We start from the raw sequence: 27,892 nt of genomic DNA on the forward strand, positions 1-27,892 counted from the left end.
AGCGTTTTTTCAACATGTTGTTTAAAAGACTATTGAAGGATCAAAACAGAACAAAATATATTTCTCTATTATTTTCAATATTAATCTTTATGTAAAAGCACACATCAGTTCGAAATAAGAATATCGCAGTTCGAATGGGTTGTAAAAAGTCGATTAAATATCCTTTTCATGGTACATTTAACAATTTGTCTACTAGAAAAATGTTACCTGAGCTTAATTTGCAGAGTAGTATTATTTTGGCCATATGACCATATACAAAACAAGTTCGTGTTTGAAATATTTTTGGCACATTGTTGATACATAACATTGTTCACTTCTGCAGGTATACAAGTAGCATATTTAGTTAAAATTTTCTGAAAAGCTTCACCACTGAGAAACAGACGTCACACTTTCATCGCTTTTCATCGATCACCTTTTTAACGGTTGATTCAAATATTCAGTAGTAGGTCGATTGACCACTCGTGGCGCTGGTATCGTTTTTGCTCCTGCTGACGTTTGCTCATTACCACCATCTAGTGGCGGCCCGGACAAACACAGTACATTTAGCATTGGGTGATTACGTTTTCGTGACGATGATTTTAAATGAAATTTTTTCTAAGTATTACATCTATTTCTTTGTGGCTTCACTATGCACAACCTCACTAATCCAAACGCGTCATAATTAATCGATAAGAACCGACCTGTGGAGCGCAATGGCATAGTCAACGCACGTTTCCTAGGTTAGCTGAGGTAAGTTCAATTTACATGCCAATAACTGCAGTCAATGATTTGGGCACTGATAAGATATCTTTGCTATGTCAAACGATAAGCAAGAATCGACAGATAATAATACATCTTTGCTCAAAAATAATGCGGTATTTTCGTCATAAGCCCCTGAAAACTGTTAGGTAACATTTGATTAGCTTTAATACATACAGGCATGCTTTTGATGTAAAACGTTATGTGCGTACTTCTTACAGTAATAGGTAAAGTCATGTTAAAAGAACTTGCAGCTGGATCAACTTGCACAGCGGAGCATTTTGCACAGCGTGAGAACAATGCCTTGATCGGCTATGATCATAAACTCGAGAATGGCTTTCCATACATTCTAAGTACTTGAATGTGGCAGTGTTCAAGAAAACTGCTAATTGAGGTGAAATCAAGGCCACAAGCTCGAAGAGCTCAACGACGACTTGAACATCCTTAGTGTGGCATAATCTGTAAGAATATGGAATATTTCCATTAAAAAAAGGATTTCAGACCAAGCAGGAATTAAATTCTTTTGCCACAGCATGGTCTTGCTGAATATCCGCGTGTTTACCCATATTGTCGGGACCATAGAACACATTTGGACCACTACATCTCTTCTCTTAATAAATTATTCACACTTCCATTACACTCAATCGATGATATTACATACAGTACAAAATGAACCTCCTGCATCCAAACTGTTAGTATTATCGTTTACCGCAGCAAACATTCGAAATAGAATGTTATTTTCACTCATCCAATTCCATCATCGATCGGATTTCCTACGGTTCTTATCATTTTCATCAACTAAACAACGTCCCCATTATCGCGGCTCACTGGCAACCCTGAGTAATCGTATTAGTATAGTTGATACACCACCGCAGCGTATAGAGTAGTTCACGCGTTCTTCCAGATAGCGCCCGGCTCCATCCATGTGTTGTGTGTGCATCGCCCGCGCGCTGCCGTCGTCGTTGGTTGTTGGGAAGAAAAAAGCAAACATTCGACGCCGTCGTTGTCGTCGGTGCGTCGCGGTGGCGGCGGTACGTTACAGTACGGCCATCAGTACACTACTCCAGTGCTTCCCAAACAGGTGTGACTGTTAATCAATCTATGCAACGAGTTGAAAAAACACGTTACTTACTTACATAATTATTATTTTTTTCCTGTTCGGGTCTGTCACTGCGACTAGTTTTTAGATCTATTATGACAACAGTATTCTTAGTGTAGTGCATGTCGCATTACTGAAGGGTGCAATGAACCGATTACTTACTTACTTACTTACTTACTTACTTACTTACTTACTTACTTACTTACTTACTTACTTACTTACTTACTTACTTACTTACTTACTTACTTACTTACTTACTTACTTACTTACTTACTTACTTACTTACTTACTTACTTACTTACTTACTTACTTACTTACTTACTTACTTACTTACTTACTTACTTACTTACTTACTTACTTACTTACTTACTTACTTACTTACTTACTTACTTACTTACTTACTTACTTACTTACTTACTTACTTACTTACTTACTTACTTACTTACTTACTTACTTACTTACTTACTTACTTACTTACTTACTTACTTACTTACTTACTTACTTACTTACTTACTTACTTACTTACTTACTTACTTACTTACTTACTTACTTACTTACTTACTTACTTACTTACTTACTTACTTACTTACTTACTTACTTACTTACTTACTTACTTACTTACTTACTTACTTACTTACTTACTTACTTACTTACTTACTTACTTACTTACTTACTTACTTACTTACTTACTTACTTACTTACTTACTTACTTACTTACTTACTTACTTACTTACTTACTTACTTACTTACTTACTTACTTACTTACTTACTTACTTACTTACTTACTTACTTACTTACTTACTTACTTACTTACTTACTTACTTACTTACTTACTTACTTACTTACTTACTTACTTACTTACTTACTTACTTACTTACTTACTTACTTACTTACTTACTTACTTACTTACTTACTTACTTACTTACTTACTTACTTACTTACTTACTTACTTACTTACTTACTTACTTACTTACTTACTTACTTACTTACTTACTTACTTACTTACTTACTTACTTACTTACTTACTTACTTACTTACTTACTTACTTACTTACTTACTTACTTACTTACTTACTTACTTACTTACTTACTTACTTACTTACTTACTTACTTACTTACTTACTTACTTACTTACTTACTTACTTACTTACTTACTTACTTACTTACTTACTTACTTACTTACTTACTTACTTACTTACTTACTTACTTACTTACTTACTTACTTACTTACTTACTTACTTACTTACTTACTTACTTACTTACTTACTTACTTACTTACTTACTTACTTACTTACTTACTTACTTACTTACTTACTTACTTACTTACTTACTTACTTACTTACTTACTTACTTACTTACTTACTTACTTACTTACTTACTTACTTACTTACTTACTTACTTACTTCGTCGTAAATTATCCTGTCGCATCCTGCGAAACCTAGTCACTTGCAATTCCATGTTCCAAGTTTCTAATCGTAGTTCTTATTTCGTCACGTGGGTCTTTGCCGATTGTATCGAGTCGTATTTTCTCCTACGTTATTCGCAATGGGGATTTTTACGGGTGGCTTATTGGGCCTACGCCAACATTCCTGTCTCGCCGAAGGGCCATCGTGCCAGTTCTGATGGGGCTACCACCTTGAATCTAGCTGGGCGTGGTGCAGCGTTTCTTACTCAGCCGCTGGATGCAGAACAGACGCTGTTTGAGCCGCACCTCCTTGGTGAACAGACGCTTGGGTCGTACCTCCTCAATCTAGCTGAAGTCAGAAGGACAACAGTGGCCAGGCTGTACTACCAGCTAAGCACACAACTCTTAGCTGGCAGTCTTTGTCTTCGCTTGACCCGTGGAAGCATGAGGTAGGAACTTGTGAGGACCAGAGCGCTCAACGAATGTTTTTGTTTCGGCCAGACGGTGGACCTCGGATGTTCTTGTAGGAGTGTTGAGAAGCATCCGTCGAAATTTGTGTTGAACTCGTTGGAGTTTCAAGTGCCCGTGAAGACACATCTGGACAGTTACTGACCGACCCGGCTGACCAGTTGAAACGCTGGTTCGAGCACTTTGGAAACCTTTTTCAAGTGCCGGCCACACCACCAACACCTCAGCTTAATCCAAGGGTTCGACGCATTGCCCGTGTCATCACCGAAGCTCCATCAGTGCAGGAGATAGAAACAGCCATCCGTAGAAAGAAATCGAACAGGGTCCCAGGGGTCGATCGCATATCAGCTGAGATGCTCAAAGCTGACCCCTCAGTATCCGCACAACTACTGCATCAATTATTCTGCAACATATGGGAAACCGGGACATTTCCGGCCGACTGGATGCAAGGCGTCTTAGTAAAGGTACCCAAAAAAAGTGACCTGATAATTGGCGGGACATCATGTTACTGTGTATCGTTCTCAAAGTCCTCTGCAAACCCAAGTAGCAATTATACTTTTGTGGCAATCCTGGAGTAATTTCCAAGATAGAATAATAAAACTTAGCAAAAAGCTCTTTGTTCTGCAAATCCGAGATAAAATAGGCATAAAACATCCATAAGACTAATCTGGCCCACTCTTCAGGAGATCTTCAAAGCTGCTTTTTAAGACCGCTTTGAAACTAGTTGTATTTATGTACTTGCACTGATGATTGATTATAAGAACTTCATGAAACTTTAACAAGAATAGCTTGAGGCATGTTGATCTTTTAGCTGTTTTTCTCAAAAATGTCAACAGTGCATAATAAATAAAATCTTTTATCTAAGCATTATGCAGATGCAAACAAGTTTTGTTTCATGGATGAAATGTTAATTGAACTGCAAATTAATTTTCATCAAGAAATGGCTAAAGCATTAAAAATGCCTGGCGGGAAATCAAAATTTTCCGTGCCATACCCACTTTTTCGTTGATATGCCGCCCAAAACGTACGAAAATAACAAAGCGCCCCAAAAACAATTTCAATCATTAATCAACGAAGACATAAATTTCCTGTAAAAACAAAAGGCTACGCCACTTTTTCAATTCTTTCTAAGCATGGCTGCCGTTACAAGCGGACAAAACTCATGCAGCCGCCATCAATTGTTATTACCTTTAATCAATTGTTATTACCTTTAATCCAAACAATGATGGAACCAAGTCGCCTTGCATGAAAGCTACAGCCTTTATTGAAGATTGTTTTTACTAGTTATGATCTTAAGGCAGATTTGTTCGTCTTAAATGAAACTTATTCGTTTTATTCAAGAGTAACAGCCTTTGACAATTGTTTGTTTACGTTTTCGATGCTAGAAAGTTTTTTCTGTACATTTTACGATGTTTCGCGTCAAGGTGTGCCAATTCTATTATGTTTCCCTGCATTTTTGCAATCAATAATGAAGTGCAACTTACTAAAATTACACTATTTGGCATGAGCAGAGTAACAGTAAGTACCCATTTCATTTTTGATTCGCATAGCTGTGGCCTGTGTGAGGAACTGGTTGATCCTGGTAGGTTCGGTTGACCGTGAGCCAAATCGTGGCTTGCTGTGGCAAGCCATTACCATGGAGCACCTAAATGACTTTAAACTGGCTGATGACGTTGCTCTCCTAGCTCAACGGCGCTTTGATATGCCGAGCAAGCTCGATGATCTTGCCAATCGCTCCTCAGCTACAGGTCTTACCATCAACGTCAACAAGACCAAATCGTTGGATGTAAACACGGTCAACCCTTCCAGCTGAACGGTAGCTGGGCAAGCAATGGAGAATGTTGAAAGCTTCCAATATCTTGGTAGCTAAATGGCGGCCGATGGCGGCACCAAGATCGACATAGGTGCACGGATCAAGAAGGCGAAGGCTGCTTTTGTCAGTTTAAGAAATGTATGGAAAAACAACCAGATCAGTCGACGCACCAAACTCCGAATTTTTAACTCGAACGTGAAATCTGTGCTGCTATACGCCAGTGAAACCTGGTGTGTATCAGCGGAGAACACTCAACGGCTGCAGGTCTTCATCAATAGATGCCTGCAGTATATAACTCGTGCATGGTGGCCTCACAATTGGATCTCCAACATGGAGCTCCATCGTCGATGTCATCAAAAGCCGATAGCGACAGAAATCTGCAAGCAAGCGTTGCACTGGAACCCAGCAGGACATTGCAGCAGAGGCAGACCCAGAGGCTCATGGCGGCGCAGCCTCAATAACGAAATCAACCAAGTCGACAGAAATTTGACCTGGTCACAGGTCAAGGCGGTGGCTGGCAATCGCCCAAGATGGATTTTTTTCAATTCGGCCCGTGGGTACCCAGGACTGAAAGGAAGTAAGTAAGTAGTCTGATTTTCATTATATAGTATATCTTTTCTATATATCTTATGACAAAATTTAGAATGCAATTGTGAGGGATAGGTTGCATTTTTTGTATCATTTCAGAGAGCGAGTAAAGGCGCTTAAGCCTAGGCATAAGGGCCAGAACACAGACCAAATACCTGTGTTCCATTCCAGCATCATCACCCCCCATCGATTTTCACGTATTTTGCCTTCTAAAAAGCTGGGCGGTTGGTACGAGATGTCTCCACTTAATGGCTTTATTATAAAACCAATAACGCTGCACAGTAAGCCTGGCCTTTATAATGCTTGTACTGCATCTCGCGATGTACTGCAAGCATTAATAATGACAAGAAAAATGGTAGAATTAGCCGATTCTATCATTTTCTACGGTTTTTTCATTGAATGGTTGTGTATGCGTAAACGGTGTCCGGCCATTTGGCCGAACGCCGTTTGGCCGAATGCCGTTTGGCCGAACGCCATTTGGCCGAATGCCATCTGGCCGAATGGGTCATTTGGCCGAATGCCGTTTGGCCGAATCGTGATCAAAAGAATTCAGAAGAAGTCTTCGACATTCTTATTCCCAATATGATCATCAGAAATATTTCCTTCTTTTAATAATAGGCTATTCTCTCTAGTTTTGATATTCAGTGCTTAGTTGGCGTTAAAACTGCCTATATTTTATCAAAGATTTTTCCTTCTTTGACTCATAGGCTGTTCTTTCAAGTTATACTGAGGCTGGGAACGGGGGCATGGTCACCTAAGTTCATCATTCATTTTTCGGCCAAACGGCATTCGGCCAAATGGCATTCGGCCAAATGACCCTTTCGGCCAAATGGCGTTCGGCCAAACGGCATTCGGCCAAATGGTTTTCGGCCAAATGACCCGGAACCTGCGTAAACTAGGCTAGACTAGACCCAGCTATGGTCTTCGTGGCCGAGCGGTTAGCGGCGTCAGTCGTTTAGATGTCTCGTAAGCCTCGGAGTGTGGATTCGATTCCCGTTCCAGTCGGGGAAAACTTTTCGTCAAACGGAAAATTCTCCACTGGGTCACTGGGTGTTACATGTGTTGTCCATTGTCTAATGTTACAGAATGCTCAGTCTGTAGAGGCCGCAAGGTCGAAGACGGTGTAGTTGTCTTTTTATAACAATTGGGTTGTTTAGTGAATAAAACATTGCTACTTTCTATAGCCTAATAGATAGAGCTCATTTTTATGAGTATAACGTGATTATATTGGATTCCAGTAGCTTTGTTTTGCTGGTTAAAATAACAAAACAGTTTTATTTCCGTGGATAGAATGACAGTTCAATCGATAAATGACAGTTCGACCCGAACAAAAAAATCCCATACAAACTTTAAATGCATTTTAAAAATAGTTCCCGCACTCCAAAAATTATGAAATTTTGGATTTCGACTAATTTTTGGGTGGAGTATCCGATTATAAAATAATCCGGATACCCCTGAAGAACCCAATTTGATTTCCTTTGCATTGAGCTTGGCCTCAGATGGTGAGGTTTTTGACTAGGGTAATTGTTTCCTTCGTTGTGGTAGTACCTATTGTTGCGGTACTGGCAATTGAGCACTTTTTCGACTGAAATGTTACCAAAAGGCATTATTAATCGATGTATTATGCTGAAATTATGAGATTGCACTACTTGTGTGCTTAAGATTTGCCCAAATGCCTATTTAAAAAAATATTTTCCCTAATATTTTTGCTGCTGTGTTCTCATTGTTGCGGTAGTGTTCCTATTGTTGCGGTATCCCATATGATTTCAATGGGATACCACAATAATAGGAACCGAAATTAAAGTTTACCTCCATAATAGGAACAATGTGCCTAATGTTGTGGCAAGTGATTTATGATCGAAAACAGAGAGAAACGATATTTTTTAATATTTTTCCAAGCAAATTTGGAAAGAAAACTAGCGATCAATGTTTTGAAACCCTTCATTAGATGGTACGATCATTGTTTTTTAAATGAATATACCTTAATGCCACAACGATGGGCACACTTACCCTATATGCACAGTAGAGTTGGTAAACTTAGTTTTATTCAAGAACTACAATTCCTTGATTTACCAGAACACATATTCCAAAACTGAAAAAAAAAAAAAAAAGGAAAACACTAGATTTCGGTTTGGTAGATCTTTCACCGCAACGCAACCCACAAAAAGTGATCTACGGGTAACGCTACGGGCTCCGTTAAAGATCGAGCATATTTTAAACCCCCTCAGCCATTCATCCTTCAGCAGAAGTCGCCTGACACCTTGGATTGCGGTTGCCTGTTTGGTGGACTTTTACCCCCGGAACAGGGGGTCCGTAGTGCTTTTCTAAGCCGGCAGCTACACGGGAACATCTAAGGATAGGCAACGGCTTAAGTAATTGATAGCCTGCTTTAACCTTTCAGTACTCGCGCCAATTTTTGTATCGCGAGCAGTCGCGCGTTGTACTTTGTACAACACCCATACATTCTGAAATATCTGAGGATCCTGATTGTTTAGAGGAGGACTGTCTTTGGCAAAGTTGTTGTAAACTTCATGGGCTACTTGATGCTGACAAAGTTGATTCGTAATACGTCCACTAGGCAGCGCTAGTGAGCAATATCATGTTATATCTTATATCTCAGGATCCAGATATCTTAGAAAGATGGTGTCTTCGGCAAAGTTGTTCGGTATGTCAACGGCTAACAGATTATTGGCTGTTTAATTGGAAATTCCACCACTAGGCGGCGCTAGTGAGCAAATAAATTTTATATTCCATGTATCTCGGGATCCTGATTGCTTAGAAAGATGGTGTCTTTGACAAAGTTGTTTCATAGGTCAGGGACTTACGGATGATTCGCAGTTTAATTTGAAATTTCACCACTAGGCGGCGCTAGTGAGCAATTTCATGTTATGGTTCACTGCACGAATTTACGCTGGACTGCTCACTCCCACAGAAAATTTGACGTTTGAGCGGTGCCGACACCTCTTAAACATCAAATTTCGTGTGAGAGTAAGCAGGCCAGAATAAATTCGTGCAGTAATCCATATATTATATCTCAGGATCCTGATGTCTTATAAAGATGGTGTCTTCGGCAAAGTTGTTTGGTAGGTAAACGGCTTACAGATTATTGGCCGTTTAACTGGAAATTCTACCACTAGGCGGCGCTAGTGAGCAAATAAACTTTGTATTCTATGCATCTCGGGAACCTCATAACTTAGAAAGATGGTGTCTTCGACAAACTTGTTTGTTAGGTCAAGTACTTACAGATGATTCGCAGTTTAATTTGAAATTTCATCACTTGGCGGCGCTAGTGAGCACGTAAACATTATATATTATGTATCTCTGGACCCTTATTACTTAGAATGATAGTGTCTTCGACAAAGATGTTTGGTATATCAAGAGCTTATAGATGAGTGATAGTTGCGCTAGTGAGCATGTAAATTTTTAATCTCATGTAGCTCAGGATCTCGATTAAAAAGGCACGGGACACCGTCTTCAGCCAGAGGCTGTACAGATTGAACAGAACTTAACACTAGACCATGGACACGACATACATTACATGCACCAGTGGATAGCATGGTGCGGTTACACGCTTGGTAACGCTAACCGAACGGCCACGAAGCTTAAAGTGGAGCTTTAACCCTCGAACGATCGCGCTGTTGTATTTTGTACACGTTGAAAAAATCTCGCTTTTTGTACTCAGCATAAGCGTGGTGCTGACGCAGGTAGTCAACCGCGCGAGTTACGGAAGGTTAAGATGGTGTCTTCGGCAAAGTTGTTTGGTAGATCAAAGACCAAATGGAGGAAAAGTAACCTCTTGTGCCGACCTTCTGAAAGATCGAAAACTTACAGATAGTTGTCCGTTTGAATAGTAATTTCACCACTAGATGACGCTAGTGAACATAAAAAATGTATATGCAATAGTTCTCAGGATCCTGATTACTAGAAGAGAGATGGTGGTTTCAGCAAAGTTGTCAAATAGGTTAAGTGCATTTGGTTGATGGGTCGTTGAAATCAATATTTCGCCAGTAAGTGGTGCTAATGAGTATGCTAATTTTATATCATACTAGCTGGCCCGGCAAACCTTGTCTTGCCGTCTTGTGGAGGTTTGACAACTGTTAAGCTCAAAATAGCACCGCTCTCTAGATTGGTTTCATTTAGATCGTGTTGATTTACTTCCCAGCTCATGAAAAATCTGTAATTTGTCATTTTTTTTTACTTTTCCAGTTTATTTTCGTAATTTTTAATACTTATAAACACAGCCACCATGAATACGAATCGAACCATGCAAGAGTCATGCTGATCGGTTCACCCGTTCGTGAGTTTCAAAGAAACTTTGAACTCATTTTTATATGTATCTTATATATCTCCGAGTCTGATTACCTGGGAAGTTGATATCTTTGGCAAGGTTGGTTGGTAGATCAAGGGCTTTCAGTTGATTGACCATTTGATTCGTGCTTCTGCCACCAGAAGACGCTAGTTGTAAATTTGCAAAAGCATGAACGTGTTCGTCTAGAAAAAAAAAATCAACGAGCTGTAAATTTTTATACTTTCGAAAGTTTTCAAAATTTGAAAATGACACAACTAGTTGATTATAATTTGTTTAAATTTGCACTTGATTGGTTAATTTTACATGAAGTTAAAGCGCTTAGTAAAATATTCAATATCTGACCATCGTATTTCAGTATACTCTATCTTAAGGTTGTCAATGTCACGGGATAAGTACATCCACCCTTTATCCATCAAACAACAATGTCGAAGACATCATCTTTCTAAGTAATCAGGATCTCGAGATATATGAGTTATAATATTTGAGTACTCACTTGCGCCACCTGGATGTGGAATTCCACATCATACTTGTCTTCATCAGTTAGTGTTTGATCTACTAAACAACTTTGCAGAAGACACCATCTTTCTAAGTAATCAGGGTCCTGAGATGTATGAGTTATAAAATTTCAATGCCCTCTAGCGCCACCTAGATGTGGAGTTTCAAACCAAACGGCTCTCCATAAGTTAGTGTTCAACCAAACAACTTTGCCGAAGACACTATCTTTCTAAGTACTCAGGATCCTGAATTATATGGGATATAAAAAATACATGCTCACTAGCGCGGCCTATCGTTTGAAATCTGAATTTCTCAGATCACCTCTCGAAGACCCTTGATATCCCAAGTAACTTTGCCGAAGACACCATATTTCTAGATCATTTGGATTTTGAAATACACTAATTCACATTCAACTGTCTATCTTATCTTAAATATAGTACGTTCTTCATATTGCGATTTTCAATTTTCCGCATTATAAGGAGTTATACTGTTTTCAAAAAAGGTCTTATAATATTCCAAATAAGATTCCTTTAGAATACATTTGCGGTTGACATCGATAGAAAAGCTGGTTTCAAAGTAATAGTCGATAATTCTCATGTGTTGTACAAAGTACAACAGCGCGATTAACGGATGGTTAAATAAATCGTATATTTTATGTATTTAAAGAAAAGAACACTTTCATAAAAGTTTCGTTTATTTATTCCAACTCTAGAATGTCATATTGAAGTTATAGCGTTATTTCTAACCTAATATTGAATGTTTGACAATGTATGTCATTGTGTTACGAAACACAGTTAAGCAAAAACGATTTATTTCAATGTTAATGAAATTTAATTATCATGAATTACATGTCATTTAATAGCTAAATAATTGCAGATTACAAAATACCATTCGTTAGCAGAAACTGGTTCAATTAGAAATGTTTGTTTGAATTTGATCATTTCATGGGGTCGATCAAGCCGATCAATATTACACCCAAGTATCAATGATACCCCGTTTTACGGTACCCAAACCTACACGTTGCCTCAAGACTTTTTAGGAAAAATATTTAATTACACCCTAAAAACACTTTTCAATGCAAAATTTTCTTCATGGGTTACCGTTACCAGCCGTTTCATACTTCTACTGACCCATCTAAAAATACGCCATCACGCCCATATGCTTATAAACAGGTTTGCGAACCACTGCCCTACAACCATCCAACGGAACCAAACCTAATCTGTAAGAGTGCTGCTGAGCGTCGAACGACAACGAGGACGACGACGGTGGCGATTGATTCGATTCGATTCAGTTCTTGGCGGCCAACGCGTGTGAACGGCAGCAGTTTTCCGACATCCCGTCCCATTACCTGAGAAAGGGCGCTCACAAGCAATGAGAACAACAGTTCAGTAGAGGAGGATCACACCGCGCCAGAGTTCCAGAAGAGGTGGATCGTAGCGACCCATGCAAACGAGTTGAACGTCGTCGTTGTCGGCTGAAACGAGCAAAACAAACAAATCTCTGGATTCTGTTCTTCGCGATAAGAGATTCGAAATCGGGGAACGTTCGAATGTCTAGGTTTACGTGTAATCGCGTTTAGCAGTTGGGACGTTCTACATCTCTCCGCGCACGCCGATAGTGGGAGATTAATCTGCTCGCGAAAATTAAACCTTGAACTGAGCGCGAAGAGTGTGGTTCACCGTAAGCGAAGTCATTAAAGTGAAAACGTAATAACATCGTGTTGCAATAGTATTTATTTAATTTAATTTAACCCCAAAGTGCAATTAGAAGAGCGTGTCGCACACAGAGGGTTCCCCATACACTGCTTCTGTTTAGATATCTTAGCTTCGTGAGTGACCCACCAACGGAAGAAAGCCTAAAGTGTTAGAATGTCGTCGAAGAAAACGGCAGACGGTCGTATCGTGACAACGTACGAATTTCCGGTACGACCGGAGAAGCAATCCTTCAAACAGTTTTGCTATAATAAATCCTCGGGGGAGATTCTCGGCAGAACTTCCAAAAGCTGGGGTAAGTTAACGGTTTCGGTGTATTGTAGAACGCAGTGTTTTTATTGAGAATCAATCGGATTGCTATCGTAGAATCAATCGGATTGCTATTTTCTGTGTAGTTTTCAAAAAAGAAAATCTGTTTCATATCATGACGCACGCAATCAATTCAAACGAAGGGTAATTTTGGAATTACGTATAGTTTTATTTACATCGCATCGTATGGAACTCTGTGATAGTGAACAGCCACAAATAGACACAGGTGTTTCACGATAATGGGTTACCTCATTTTAACATGTTGTGTTGCTAAACGTCCTTCGAAGTAGTTTGCTTCATTATCTTCTCAAAATTGTATAGGGTTTTAAGCGGGATAGACAAAATGGCCGGGACAGACAAAATTTTCACTGTTGAAAAAGTGTTCAACTAACTGTAACTTTTCGAAAAGTGCATCAAGTGTTCCCAAATTGTCACTGTAAGTTGATAAACTAGTTGTGGTTCAGTGGTACAAATTTGGAAAATATTGGGCTATTCTACACGAAGCGGTTCGAAAGAAACTACCGCTCAAAGTTAGCTATCGGATAATTATACATTTTTCTAGAAACTTTCTAACTTGGCGTAGAATAACTCGATCTTTTCCAAATCTTGACCACTGATAAACAACTAGTATATCAACTTACTATAAAAATTTAATGCACTTTTCGAGAAGTTACAGCTATTTGACCATTTTGAAGCGAAAATTTTGCCTGTCCCGATCATTTTGTTTATATGTCTATATGAATTCAATCGTTTTCATGTAAAAATAGATACAACAGAAACTGGGCAACAAAGAACATTGCATTCAGTAAGGCATTTCAATACATGCATTATTTAAGGTGTAGTATTCCAAAGCAGACTTTATTCCCTCCCCCTGGATATTCGATCTTGACGCGATGGGAGGGCTTAACCCAATAGCACTTTAGCGCCAGTTCATTCACCACCGCTTGGGCTTTGAGCTAGATATATCTAGTTTACGAGTTGAGCGCAAGTGAAGGAATCGCCGTAAGTGCTAACGGGAACCAAAGGAGTATCCGTCGTGCATTTATCACAAGTCAAAAACAATTTATTATTCAGCTTGCATAGACCTAATCTTTGCATTCTTTGAATTTTCTCAAATTTAACAATAATTGTTAAATTTAACGTAACGCAAGAGTGGGTAGAGGAGGTCTCTGCGTTACACTCTTCATTCGTTACTTGAATTCGTTAGTACACAGGACAGGGGACGCTAGGATAAGTTGACTTACAGCTAAAGATTAGATTCATTACAATTAGAAAATTATGGACTGATTAGGTAAAGATAAAACTGTTGATTATAGGAGTTTATATTTGTATTTCTTATTTTTATGGGTTTTGTGAATTTATAAAAGTTGACAAATAATCATTATCATTTTTATTTTTGTCAAAAATCAGTTGACTGAACTTTTTTTTTGTTTTTATATCTTAGACGGTATTATTTCACTGATCAAAAAAGCAGAAATTTAGTTAGGACTTAGGACGGTTGACATTGTAAAGGGTTACGATGGATATAATATTACTTTGGACTGAGATGATCACAGATATGCAGAAGACGACTAGCGAAATTAGAAACACAATTTGATACATTATTGACTATATTTTGACAAATAAAGTTTGACAAATTTATTACAACATCGAATGGAAGCTCAAAAAGTGTTATCTAACACTAATATGAGAGTTATTTGGGGATGATGCTGGTGCTGTCAATGACTAACATCGGTTATTGACACTATTGGTAATCAGCTTGAAATAATTTTCAGAATGTATTATAAAATAACTGAGGATATTATCTGATTATTGTTTGGGGAAGCTGTCAGAAAAACTAGTTGCCCATATCGGCTAAAAACGCTAGCTCTGGTAGCTGTCTTCGAATAATTTTCAGAAATATCAAATCTTTAAAAATTAGCAACGACACATTTTTTTTTTCTTTTTGCTCTTTGTATATTTCTTAAGAATAGTACTCTGAAGGCGTTAACATAGACATAGACACCCTTTTTTATCTCTGAATGTTGTCCAGTGACCTCGGAGATTTTCGATTATTGAAATATTGTTCAATTATCAAATCATCTTTGGAGCTTCCATTCGATCAAAACTCTAGTGCGATGGGAAAAGTTAAAAACAGTATTTTTAAAAACTACTACGACCCAATGCTAATTACTACACACTTTGCTCAAGTTGACGACATCGTCTAGTCCATCGTGAGTATTGGTCCTAGTAGGGGGAAAGTTGGGAAAGGGTCCAGGCTTTGCTATCAGCTGTCCTGCAGCTCCACCTGGTCACGCTTCAAAAAAGAAAAAAAAAAAAAAAAAAAAAAAAAAAAAAAAAAAAAGTATTCCAAAGCAGACTTTATTCCTGCCAATTTCTCTAGTTTACAGCATTTTTTAACACGGTAAGCTGATGATCATTCTGAAGGCAGAATCATGATCTGAGTGTGAAAACGTGAAGGGAAGAAATTACAGTGAAGCGTTATTTTTTGGAACCTTTTACAGCCAGCTGATTTCAAAATGTTGTTTAGGCTTTCTTTCCCACGTTTCTCGGTTGATTTTGTTTAGTAATTGATTATTGTCATAGTCGCTTTTTCGAATTTTTACAATGTTACTTGGTCATCCCAAGTAACAATTCAAAATCATTAATAAGCATGTCAGTTGATTAAATGTGCTACAAAAGCGCCGACAGTTGTACAAGAGTGGAAACTGCACGTTAGTTAAACATATTTCTGCTCATTGAATAACCAATGGTATAAAAGTTTAAAAACAGTTGCTTAAATATTCACATCATCTGTCCAATACTGCTCTAATAATGATAGAATACAAGCTGCTTCCAACGTATTAGATGCCGTTATTCCACATAAGATCTTCAATGGAACAAGTAGCCTATTTGAAGTTTAACAACTTTTGCTTGATCATTTTATTCAACTACACTGATATAGCTTAACAACAAGATATTACCATGTTTCTTTAATACAAATGTTACACTTTTATTCAAGCAATGTTGATTAGCAGTGGTACTGTGTCACTTAAATATCGTTGTTCGCCCTGCCCCTTTTTGTAAACACGATTGCTGATTAGGAGCCTAAAAAAAGCAACCGCGGCTACAAGCTTGAAGACCAAACAAACTTCTTGCAGCAGCTCTAAATATCACACTCTTAACACTTTTAAAAACATTCTGACTTACCTTTTACACTACACGCTCCAACGGCAGCAAAATCGGTAACAAAAACACCAGAAAAAGCAGCTGAAGTGGATCCTGGGCGGCTCCTCTGTTTGGTATTGACAATCTACTCTATCCACTTTGTTGCCACCGCACAATGGTCCGAATCCACATTTTAGCAGGAAAAAAAATCCGTATCTCTGTTTTCGTTAATTTTAGGCATTTGGTGTCTTCAAAGAAGTTGTTTGAATTTGTTTGCTGCATCTTTTCCAAAAAAATTTGATTAGGGTGGTCCGCGCCTTAACTCAAATCTGGAATAGAACTTTTAAATTTCAAGTCATACGCGATCGAGTTCTTCAGCAAAGTTGTAGGCAATGCTATTTTGAGCAACTTTGCCGAATACGCCGTTTATCTAGCTCTTAATTTGAACATAGTAGGTCAATTTTAAGTTTTGACTTAGGGTGAGCCACCCAAAAACGGTTTTTTCGCAATAACTTTTTTATTTGATTTTTTTCGACGATGTGAGCTTCGGAGCATTTGAAGAGCAAGTAATGACGCATATTTGTTCTGAACATTGCATGTTGCTAGGTCTTGTCATTCAAATGTTATGGGCAATTTTGACTTAAAATCAACGATGTCTTCAAATGCTTATATCTCGAGGAGCTGGTAAAATAAAAAATGTTCTTTAAGAAGCATTTGGAAGGTCGTATATAAAGCCAAATTTGGAGCAAATATTACAAGAACGTTATTTTTTAAATTGGAATAAATCGACTCCAAAAATCCCCTTAAAAATTGAAAAAACTACTTATAACTCATACAATTTCAAAGATAGAGTCGAACTGTCTTCGGAAAAAATGTAGGTTTTTACCATGCCTACAAGTTTCCCATACGCGATTTTTTTGTAAAACGTGAAACAAAAGCTTGAAATTGATAATTTGATTCTTAGGGGTACATGCTATGTTTTTCTAGGAAATCAGAACGATTATATTCTCTAAAAACAAATTATCAATTTCAAGCTTTTGTTTCACGTTTTACAAAAAAGTCGTGTATGGGAAACTTTTAGGTATGGTAAAAACCTACATTTTTTCCGAAGACAGTTTGACTCTATCTTTAAAATTATATGAGTTATAAGTAGTTTTTCGATTTTTCAAGGGGATTTTTGGAGTCGATTTATTCCAATTTAAAAAATAACGTTCTTGTAATATTTGCTCCACATTTGGCTTTATATGTGACCTTCCAAATGCCGCTTAAAGAACTTTTTTTATTTTACCAGCTCCATGAGATATAAGCATTTGAAGACATTGTTGTTTTTAAGTCAAAATTGCCCATAACATTTGAATGACAAGACCTAGCAACATGCAATGTTCAGAACAAATATGCGTCATTACTTGCTCTTTAAATGCTCCGAAGTTCACATCGTCGAAAAAAATCAAATAAAAAAGTTATTGCGAAAAAAACGTTTTTGGGGGGCTCACCCTAAGTCAAAACTTAAAATTGACCTACTATGTTCAAATTAAGAGCTAGATAAACGGCGTATTCAGCAAAGTTGCTCGAAATAGCATTGCCTACAACTTTTCTAAAGAACTCGATCGCGTATGACTTAAAATTAAAAAATTCTTTTCCAGATTTGAATTAGGACGAGGACCACCCTAATCAAAAATTTTTGGAAAAGATGCAGCAAACAAATACAAACAACTTCTCCGAAGACACCAAACGCCTAAAATTAACGAAAACAGAGATACGGATTTTTTTCCTGCTAAAACGTGGATTCGGACCATTGTGCACCGGTCAAACCGGGCTTATCTTCCTTAAGTCCACATCTTATAGCTGCCTGGAGATATACACAAGTTTTACACATTCTCCTCCCGACATAAAACAGGAGCAAAGTTCACTTATTTGGACGTTCGAATAAAAAAAAGTTCGAAGCGATACCAATCTTACAACACAACACCGTGAATTACTGACAGACTAGCAGAATAATTAGCATGCATGCCTTATGATTAAACGTTGCGGTTACAATTATTCAAACATTGATCAACTTCAATGTTTATGAAGACACTTAGTTGAATAAAATATGTAAGCAATGTTTAAGCAGCATATGTACGGTGATGTATTCGACTCAGGAATTAAATATTTATATACTGCTTTCATGCCGATTCATGTAATTCGGATTGAAGCAGAGCGGATGCAGACGAGTGTGAACCCAAAGATCCAGAGTTCGAGTCTTTCCATTGATGTAATTTGTCTCATAAAATGTAATAAAATAAAGATGTTGGGGGTACATAATCAGAGAGAGCTATTCCAGACACAAATGCAGAAATGTTGGAAGTTAAATCATTTTCGCATTTTATTGTTACATGATGTAACATGATGTTGAAGAAACGTTTAAGAATCGTTTTTGTAGCAATTTTAAAATCATATCTATTTATAAATAGAAATAAATTTTGTAAGTTGTATCACGGCTTCAGCATGTTTTGATTGTATTATGGTGGAATAAATATCGAAGAAAGCTTGTTATTATGCGCTATGCTGCTAGTGCACAATAACGGTTTCTAAAACCATTCTTAAATAATTAAACAAATAGCGTCATGCAACATTGTTTAATAAACGTTGAAGTAAAGTTTATGGTGTTTGTGTAAATTGCTGATGGTTCTAACGTTGAACAAGAGTTTCACAACCGATGTACGATCATTGAATAAACATTCATTTCATCGTGCTTATAGAACGGTTGACGTTGAATAGATTCTCATTTTTGGGCGAACAAGAGTTGAAGAACAGTTTTATTTCAAAATTATTCAAATATAATACGACTTCCAGTTTAATAACGTTGCTTTGAGAAACATTTCTTAAAGCAAAAATTGTTTCTTGGGATATTTTCTTTAAATAAAGCAATTAAAATCAACCGAAGAATTGATTGCACTTAATTGTGCTGATAGATTCGAAGCTAACGTGCGAACACTTAAACGCATTGTTGACGTCAATGCGTTCGACGTGACATTTTGGACAAAAAACTGACTGCCTTTTATTAGCTGAACAACGTTACTTGTGTATGACTAGGTTAACATTTCTAGGCCACGCTTGAAAAAAAAAATGACAAGGTTTATCGAGGTAGGACCGATAGAATAATTGAACGAATTTCAATATTTTTTATAGTATTTGTAGGGGGATGAATATGTAATGGTTGATAAGCAATCTATATTATTTAAAAATTTTATTGCAATCAACTGACCAACTTGACGAATTTTCGTTTATCTCTCAGATGATATTATGACACCAACAGAAAAATATCAGACGTTCATTTACATGTTTCTGTGGGGTTTAGACCGATGACAATTTAAGGACACAAGAGATGAATACAGAGAAGTAAAAAACAATTAGCGTAATTAAGAAAACAATTTGACACAGGATCGGCTATATTTTAACATACGGAGTTCGACTGATTCGATGAAAAAAAACTGACTTAACGAGAAGAAAAAAATATTGAACCATACCACAAAATCAAACAAGAAGACAAATACAAACCGTGTGACCAGAACACTACATAGGCAAATCCTGACTGACTGACCAATTGAAAATTTTCCAATCTTCTACCGTAACTTTATGAGTCAGTTTGCAACAGTGTCTAAGGTATGCACACAGCAAAATCTAGCCACCGCATTTTGGATAGAAATTTCTCTATTGTCAACGAATCGTGGCAATCTCTGGCGCAAATGAAAGCTTATTGTGTAAGGAATCAAAAAATATTTAATTCGGGATATATTTTGACATTGTATTTAAAATAGAGTCAAGGGAACAAGAAGTCCTCGAAAAGATTTTGCACAAACGTGCTGAAAATCTGACAATGTACATTAAAGCGACCTTCCCCGCAGACCTAAGTTAGCTTTCAAGTATTCGGTTCTATACATCATTACAACCTGGAAAGGTTGCAGATCAACTTAAGAGCAAGAAAAAATCGAAGTTTGGCAAGAAATACATAGTTTGGTCAACAATATGAATTTGTGGTTTGAAAAACCGAACTTTTAGAATTACATGTACAGCAAATCATCTTTTTCACTACGGGAAATGTCGGGAAAAATGGCTGGCACCCCTTATTCAAAAGCTTAGATATTGTGTATTGATTTGAATTAATTTTTGTCCCCTGTTTTTGGCGGAGAATGCTTGCGTTTGTATGTAGAAAACTATGTAGAAATTGTACTGCATTTTTCCAAAAAACGTAAAATCTCATACACTTCAAAGCTCAACCCAATTGAAAAATATTGAGTAACCGTGAATTGGAACCTTCAAAAAATGTCAAGAACGACAGCTTTCATCGAAAAATAAGATTGATTTTGACACAAAGGTGGTAAAAATTTCTTGGCATGCGGTCGAAGGTACTGTGCAAAACTTTACGGAAGGACTCAAGCTCAAAACTCGAGATGACGGATATAACAAGTCAAATCAGCAATGTCTTGATGTTGATTTAAAGTAAATTAATGCTTTTTTACGATGAATTGCTTTTGGTTTGGGAACTAGTTGGAATGAATTATTACTGCTTGATTTTCTTTGGCCAGATTTTGCTGTGCGCATACCTTAAATGAATGTCATTTTCCGCGTACGTCTGGCAAACTGCTTCTGAAAGATTACGTACTCTTTCCTATCTTCAGGTCTACTGTAGAGGTCTCAACTCTATTCAGAGTGCAGCTAGAAACCTACAAAAAAAAATAATAATAAAAAAAAATAAAAAAAACTGGGATTATACAATGTATACCTTTTTGTGTGACCTAGGCGTGGATCTAATTTAACACAAAAGCAGTGTAACACTTGACGAAGGAGATCCTTCATGGATTCTGGAATAGCGTTCATCATTGATTACACGTACGTTTGAGACAGAACAGAAACAAAATTAGCTTATAATATTATGCTGGGTTATTTTCTATACGACATTTTACATGGTTTTTGTAAAGAAGATTTCCTTGATTTCCTTGGGCATAAAGTATAATCGTTCAATCCATACGATTGCGATATATACAGTGGAAGAAGAAGCTGCTCTGGCACCTGACACTGGAGATAAGAACATATTTGAACGCCAATCGTGTTAACATCTCATACTTCGATAGTTCCACTGTGGATTTCGATCCCAGAAGAGCGCACTAACGCATAATAAACGTTCCACGTTTGTTAGATACTTCGACACCCCTAGAGATAGCTCAGTACAATACAATTTTGTTTGACGACATGACTTCAAACTGTTCCAGTAAATTTGTGCAGAGTGGCAGCCCAGATGTAATCTGAAGCTTTGCCCAACACTTCAATACCGGAATAGCTAGTCCAATAAAGGCATATGATGCTCCAGTTTGAGCTAACTCATCGGCAAATTCATTCCAAGCGATGGAAGAATGGCCGGGTACCCAAGTAAGGAGAACAGCGTTTGCTGAATTCAGCTCCTCGATTTGAGTTCGACAAGCAATAACTAACTTCAACCTAGAGTTGGCGCAAGCAAGGCTTTAATAGCAGCCAGGCTAAATATCTGAACAGAATAATCTTACACTTGCTTTCACTCCACACATGAGAGCAAAGATCTCGGCCTGAAAAACGGAGCAGTGTCTACAAAATGAATAAGACAGATGTAGCCATAGCTCACGAGAGTAGATACCAACGCCAACTCGACCTTCTAGAAAGGAGCCATCAGTGTAACATGCAAATGACGTCTGAAATACTTCTCTCCAAATAGCCAGATACCCATTCTTCCCAGAAGGAAGTTTCGTGGAAAATTTTCTATATGGAAGATTACAAGCACTTTTAAATTCACTTGGAGCAAGGGCCTCTTTGTCCCAATTCACCAAAAGTTTGTGTTGATCGGTTCACAGGAGTTTCTTCTAGTAAACCGAGTACCCGTAGATGGAAAGTGCAATGAAGTGCTTCCTGTTTGGGATGAAGTTTAGTGGGCTAACATCGAAATAAACTTCAAGCACTGCTATGTGAGTTGAAGATATACAATACAATACATCGCCATTAAGTTTCTGAACTCAAAATGAAGTTTCCAGGAAAGCTTGATGTAAAGAATTACTCCAACGTACTTTACCAGTTCAGTCACATTGATATCAGAATCAAAGAGATGCAAAGGATGAACGTCCTTATGGTTTCGCCTTTCCGTAAAAAGAACAATACATAGATGTTTTACTCGGATTAACCGAAAGACCACATTGGCGACCCAAACCCCAACTACCTGAAGGGCGATTTGCATCAGATCGTAAAGGGTGCAGATGCACATACCGACTTACAATGTTAGGTAGTCTTGAACAAAACCATAAGTAGGAAACCCGCTATTATTGAGTTGGCACAACAGCGTATCTGATACAAGATTCCACAAAAGCGATGATGAGACTCTTCCTCGGGGCAATCCAAAAACACTCAATTTCCTAATAGCTACTTGACGCAATGTCGAGAAGAGATGTCGAGTTTTTGAGCATTTGGTAAATCCAATTGGAAATCATTGGAGATATACCGGTGCGGCTTCCAATATGACATCAAAAAGCACGTTGTCAAAGGCATCCTCGATATCTAAGAAAACACCCAAACAGGATTGCTTTTTGGTGAATGCTTTCTCAATATCGTAAACAACCTTGTGTAAAAGAGTCACAGTGGACTTACCTGATAGGTAGGCATGTTGGTCCACATGAAGCTACACGTTGGCCAGATGACCATCACGGATGTGGTGATCCACAATGTGTTCTAAGCATTTCAGAAAAAAAGCGGTCAAACTGTTAGGCCTGAAACTCTTTGCTTCTTCATGCGACGCTCGACCCGCATTCGGAATAAACTTCACAGTGTAATCCCACCAAGATTTGGGAATATACCCTGTAACGATAACAAGTCTGCAAAGTGCAAACAAGTAGATATTTCAAAACATGTTTGAAATAATCTATTTTCTTCTGAAGCAAAATAGGATAAATCGCATCTGTCCCAGGAGATTTGAAAGGAACAAAGCTATTAAGTGTGCACTCAATCGATTCTATAGTTACAATACTCCGTACCGAAACCAGATGACCATAATTACAAGAAAAGACATCAGGTTTATCCGGAGATGTAATATACACACTTACGGTGAAGTGTGTACTGAATATTCATTCCAAAACTTTCTCACTAGAGGAAGCAGGGTCGGAACTAAGGGAGGGATGGGGCCAGGGCCCGGGCCCCCACATTTTAGGGGCCCCCACAAAAACCGTTTATGCTTGCTAAACATTAACTTTATTTTTCATTTTGCTCTAGTACTGTTTTGTTTGAAAACAAAGAACAACTTATTTTGCTCATTGCATTTGTACCTCCGAGCGGCCTCCATCAGGGGACTGTTATGGTCTTCTTGTTTTCTTACACCGCATTAAAATTATGCTGCTGTGTTGAGAGATAGGTTGTCAGCTTGAGCCCTACGTTTGAGCCGCTGTTATGCTGGCTACGAAAACATTGCATTGGGGGGATAGGGATGCCAATTCCTTGGCCTCCATAGTCGCTCCGGCCCCTGGCCCCCACAATCCTTAGTCCGGGCCTGAGAGGAAGTGAAGTCGCCATTTGGCAAACGAAGTTCGTTCACTTGGAAATCCTTAGATTTTGCAAGGGTTTTGTTCAACCGACTGACTTCACACAAACTGGAAACGTTTGTACAAACTGAAGAGCTTCCTGGTAGGCCTTGCGAGCCGATCTGAAGCCTCCGAACCAGCTGAACGTCGTATGTTTCAACTCTTTCTACATTCTTTCCTGAGCTTGGCCAGATCTGAGTTCCACCAAGGAGTTCCCCTTGTGGTCCCATATAATTATTATGGTTTTATATGTTCATGGGTATGATTGTATTATTCCTTTTTCGAAGATTAGTATACAACTCCATGAAATCATTTTATTGTCTATCATCCATTACCATGCAAAACCGGGTATCGTTTGCACAGTTCTTCGAACTTAAAGTACGGCTTCCCGCAGTTTTTGCTATTTACCACTTCTTTCTGTCTAATTACTTCAAGTCATGTCGTCAACAAAGCTCTCGTGTCGTGTTTACCTTCGGTCTATCAGCCTATCATATTTTTGCCCAAATATTTTGGCTCTCATTCTCCTCTCCGTTTGTCTACCATTATCACTAACAGCTGTTTACCTGCGAGCCACGCCGGGGTTTGCAGGGACGCTTCACCTACATATATACGTGTCCCGCCACAAATTGATTATATTCTCATGTAGTGAAACACGTTGATCAACTTGTTACACCACACAAACCGAAAACCATCGCCGGACCCCGGCTCATCGTTGTTGTCGCTGGCTTCCGACTAGTTTGTATTGAAATCGCAGCAATTTTTGATTTCATCACCTTTGGGCGGTGGACCTTCGTGTTTCGTGTTTCGGTACCGCGCGCGGACGTCACTTGATGACCTCTGTCAACCCCTCGCTCTCTCTCTCGTTGCATCCATCGACGACAGACGACTTTATCCGGTTCTATCCACTTTTATCGAGTGGCAAGCGGTCGGGCCCCGATCGTGGTCGAATGTGGTCGTTTAAATAACATCGGGCTAAGAATAAAACTTTCATCCGACAGAAGAGCGGCAGCATTTCTTAGCGCGGCAACCGGTGGCCGAGATAACGTTATCTGCTGCTGCAGCAGGCCGCACCGAATGGCATACTTTTACGTTTTGTAACCAAGACAGAGAGCATGACAAATAGGACACAAATATGAAAGGAAGAGAGCAGGAATTTGAATAGGACTGCACACTGTATAGAAGGATAACAATCAGATGTTTGAACAAACACACAAAGGAACTTTTTATTTGAAAATACAAAATCTACCAATTTGGAACACCAATTGGCATCGTGTAGATCGCCTCAACATGCATGGAACCACGGATTTCAGCAGACGCATGGTCGCTGGTATTAACCCAAGTAGTTGCACACTTGTAACACACTTGTCACAGAAGAGTCACATCGCCAGGTCCAATTTCTGTCGACTTCCTTCATTTCCTTGTTGAGGCTGCACCGCCATGAGTCTCTGGGTCTGCTCCTGCTGCGACGTCTTGCTAGGTTCCAATCTAATGCTTGTTTGCGGATTTCGTTCCCGCTCCTGCATAGAGTTGGTCGACCCACCTACACTTTCGCTCGCTAATTTCTGTCGGTATCGGCTCGGCTTTTGATTACATCGGCGATGGAGATGGAGCACGGATTGTATACGGCAGGCATCTTTTGATGAAGACCTGCAGCCGTTGAGTGTTCTCCGCTGATACACCCCAAGTTTCACTGGCGTACAGCAGCGCAGATTTCACGTTCAAGATGAAAATTCGGATTTTGGTGCGTCGACTAATCTGATTGTTTTACCATACATATCTTAATCTCGCAACGGCAGTTCTGGCTTTCTTGATCCGTGCATCTATGTCGATCTTGGTGCCACCATCGGCCACCATTTGGCTACCAAGATATTGGAAGCTTTCAACATTCTCTACTGCTTGTCTAGCTACCGTGACGCTGGAAGGGTTGACCATCTAACGATTTGGTCTTGCTGACGTTGATGGTAAGACCTGCCGCCGAGGAGCGATCGGCAAGATCATCGAGCTTACTCTGCATATCAGAGCGCCGTTGAGTTAGGAGAGCAACGTCATCAGCCAGTTCAAAATCATTTAGGTGCTCCATGTAATGGGCTGCCACATCAAAACATGATCTGTAGCGGTGACAGTATACATCCTTGCCTCACTCCAGCAAAGACTCGGATGGGATCGGACAAGACACCGTTGTGCAGTACTCTGCACGAAAATGTCCTGTACTGTGCTTCAATGAGGTCGATGATTTTCTCAGGTACACCCTTGCCAGAGCAACACCAAATGGCCTGACATGTCGCAGCATAGACAACTTTCCCCTAGCCTGGAAAGACAATGATAGCTTATTTCTGTCAACTCATCATCATGGATGCTGATAATGAGCTTATTGTGCCAACGATACCAGCAAATATTGTTATCTATGAGGCGTTCGTGAAGGGTGAAGCTCAAACTACCACGGGTTCGAACAAATAGTAGACAGCAAATATTCCCCATCCTCGTATCTATTTTATATGGCCAGCCACTCTGCCGGTTATCTTGTATCTTTGGCGAGAAATACCCGCGATCGATCAAAAGACTAAAAGAGACATGTCTGTATCAGATGTTTCCGTTTGTCATGAAATGTTAAATGGCGGCAAAGCAGCTAGCAACTGGCGTAGTGACTCGACGTATGAGATGCATGCCATTTCGAATACCTTGTTCGAATTATATTCTTCTCAAAGCGCACTATCTGTTTTTCATATAAACGTTACAAACTATCCGTCCTGTCATAAATTAAACTTATGAAATAAATAAATTTACGCTTCTTTAAAAATAAATATTCATAAATTTGTCTCCCGAATTTTTACTCATCGACCTGAGGATCTCGTTTCGATCTCTTTTTTTTCGAACATTTGTCTTTATCCTTTTGTAATAGACCATCCTAAATATGAAGTATGTAACTGCTTTTATGACATAAATTAATAGATTGAGTTTTATTAATTCTTAGGACCACTTTTGCAGTACCCAATATTCCAGCGGATCTGATAATGATTAGAGCATCTGATAACGGGTTAACGCTTAATGGAATAAGTAACAGTCCCCAATGCTAGACACAACCCGCACATTAGTAAGAACGAGCGGCACGCGTGAACTTCTCTCAAGGTTTCCTTGACGACACGGCAGTAGGAAAGCATGGTAACGTTCCTAATCAACACTGATGGGTTTCATCCGCATTCACTGACGCGCGGTAATTATGAGCTGCGTAAATTTATGAATCCCTCCCTCTTCCATTTCATTGCATTGCATTGTGTTGTCAAAGAAAGTGACAAAAATGCTGACCGTTGTCGAATCCGAGTGAGCTGTAATGCTAAAATGTGATCAATGTGGCAAGTTGAAGTACTGCCAGGTCAAATTTTCATCTACTTTGTCGCAGCTGCATCTTTACGGTGACCTACCCCTACTTAGTTTCAGTTTGACACTTGCTCGTGTGTCTGCTCAAAAATAGATTGGTATTGTCTTCAAATGATGACGAAGTTAGCTTAGCATTTGAGATCAAACTGTGAGGCATCTATACACAAATCATATAAACGCAGAAAAATAACTACAAACGTAATTAATTTTCAGGTTTAAATAACGTTGTTTTGCCATTTATAAATACAATTTCTTTATAAATATTTGAAAGTTTTATTCGAAACCAATTCGAGTTTTTTTTTTCAGCAATTGCAACCACATATTTTAGAGTTTTTTTTTTGCATGTATTAACGTGTATTTTAACTTAAATGCTAATTCTACACATAAGTATTTTTTAGAGGTACTTTCGGCAATTCTATCAGTAATTCATTTGAAAGTTTTACAGAGATTTCTCAGGCACTTTTTATAGATTTTTGTCCGGAATATTCTTTGCCAATTTATTGAGAACTTCCACTGGCAAATTCTAAGCAAACATCTCCGGCAAGTGATTCATTCAGAAATACCTTAAGCAATTTCTTCGATGACTTTCTTAAGAATAACTCCTTAGCTTTCTTCGCTTATCCTCGGAATTCTTCATCATCCTCATTGAAGCATTCCATCATATAGTTTTAAGAAATTAGGCAAATCTACATGAATCATATCACAAAAACTAAAAAAACATACATCTCTGATCGTTTAATATATTACGCCAAAAACCCTGATTTTTTTTTTTTGATACAAATATAAAACCAGGATACCTCTTTGATCCCGAGACCTTAAAAATGTGAAAAAAAAACTAATATATTTGCATATTTGTTGCACAAA

General features: G+C 38.4%; 1 protein-coding gene and 1 long non-coding RNA gene across 2 annotated transcripts in view; one reads left to right on the forward strand and one right to left on the reverse strand.

Annotated features, from left to right (window-relative positions):
• LOC134287936 (uncharacterized) overlaps positions 1 to 27,892 on the reverse strand; it is a 179,781-nt gene that overhangs the window by 71,522 nt on the left and 80,367 nt on the right. The window lies entirely within an intron of this gene.
• Positions 12,196 to 27,892, forward strand: part of LOC115256862 (sodium/potassium-transporting ATPase subunit beta-2-like) — a 30,009-nt gene continuing 14,312 nt past the window's right edge. Inside the window, exon 1 of the mRNA XM_029855927.2 lies at positions 12,196 to 12,921. Within this exon, the coding sequence (XP_029711787.1) occupies positions 12,783 to 12,921 (139 nt within the window). The 5' untranslated portion in view covers positions 12,196 to 12,782. The remainder of the gene's footprint in view (positions 12,922 to 27,892) is intronic.

Source organism: Aedes albopictus, chromosome 2 (genome assembly GCF_035046485.1).
Source record: "Aedes albopictus strain Foshan chromosome 2, AalbF5, whole genome shotgun sequence".
NCBI lineage: Eukaryota > Metazoa > Arthropoda > Insecta > Diptera > Culicidae > Aedes > Aedes albopictus.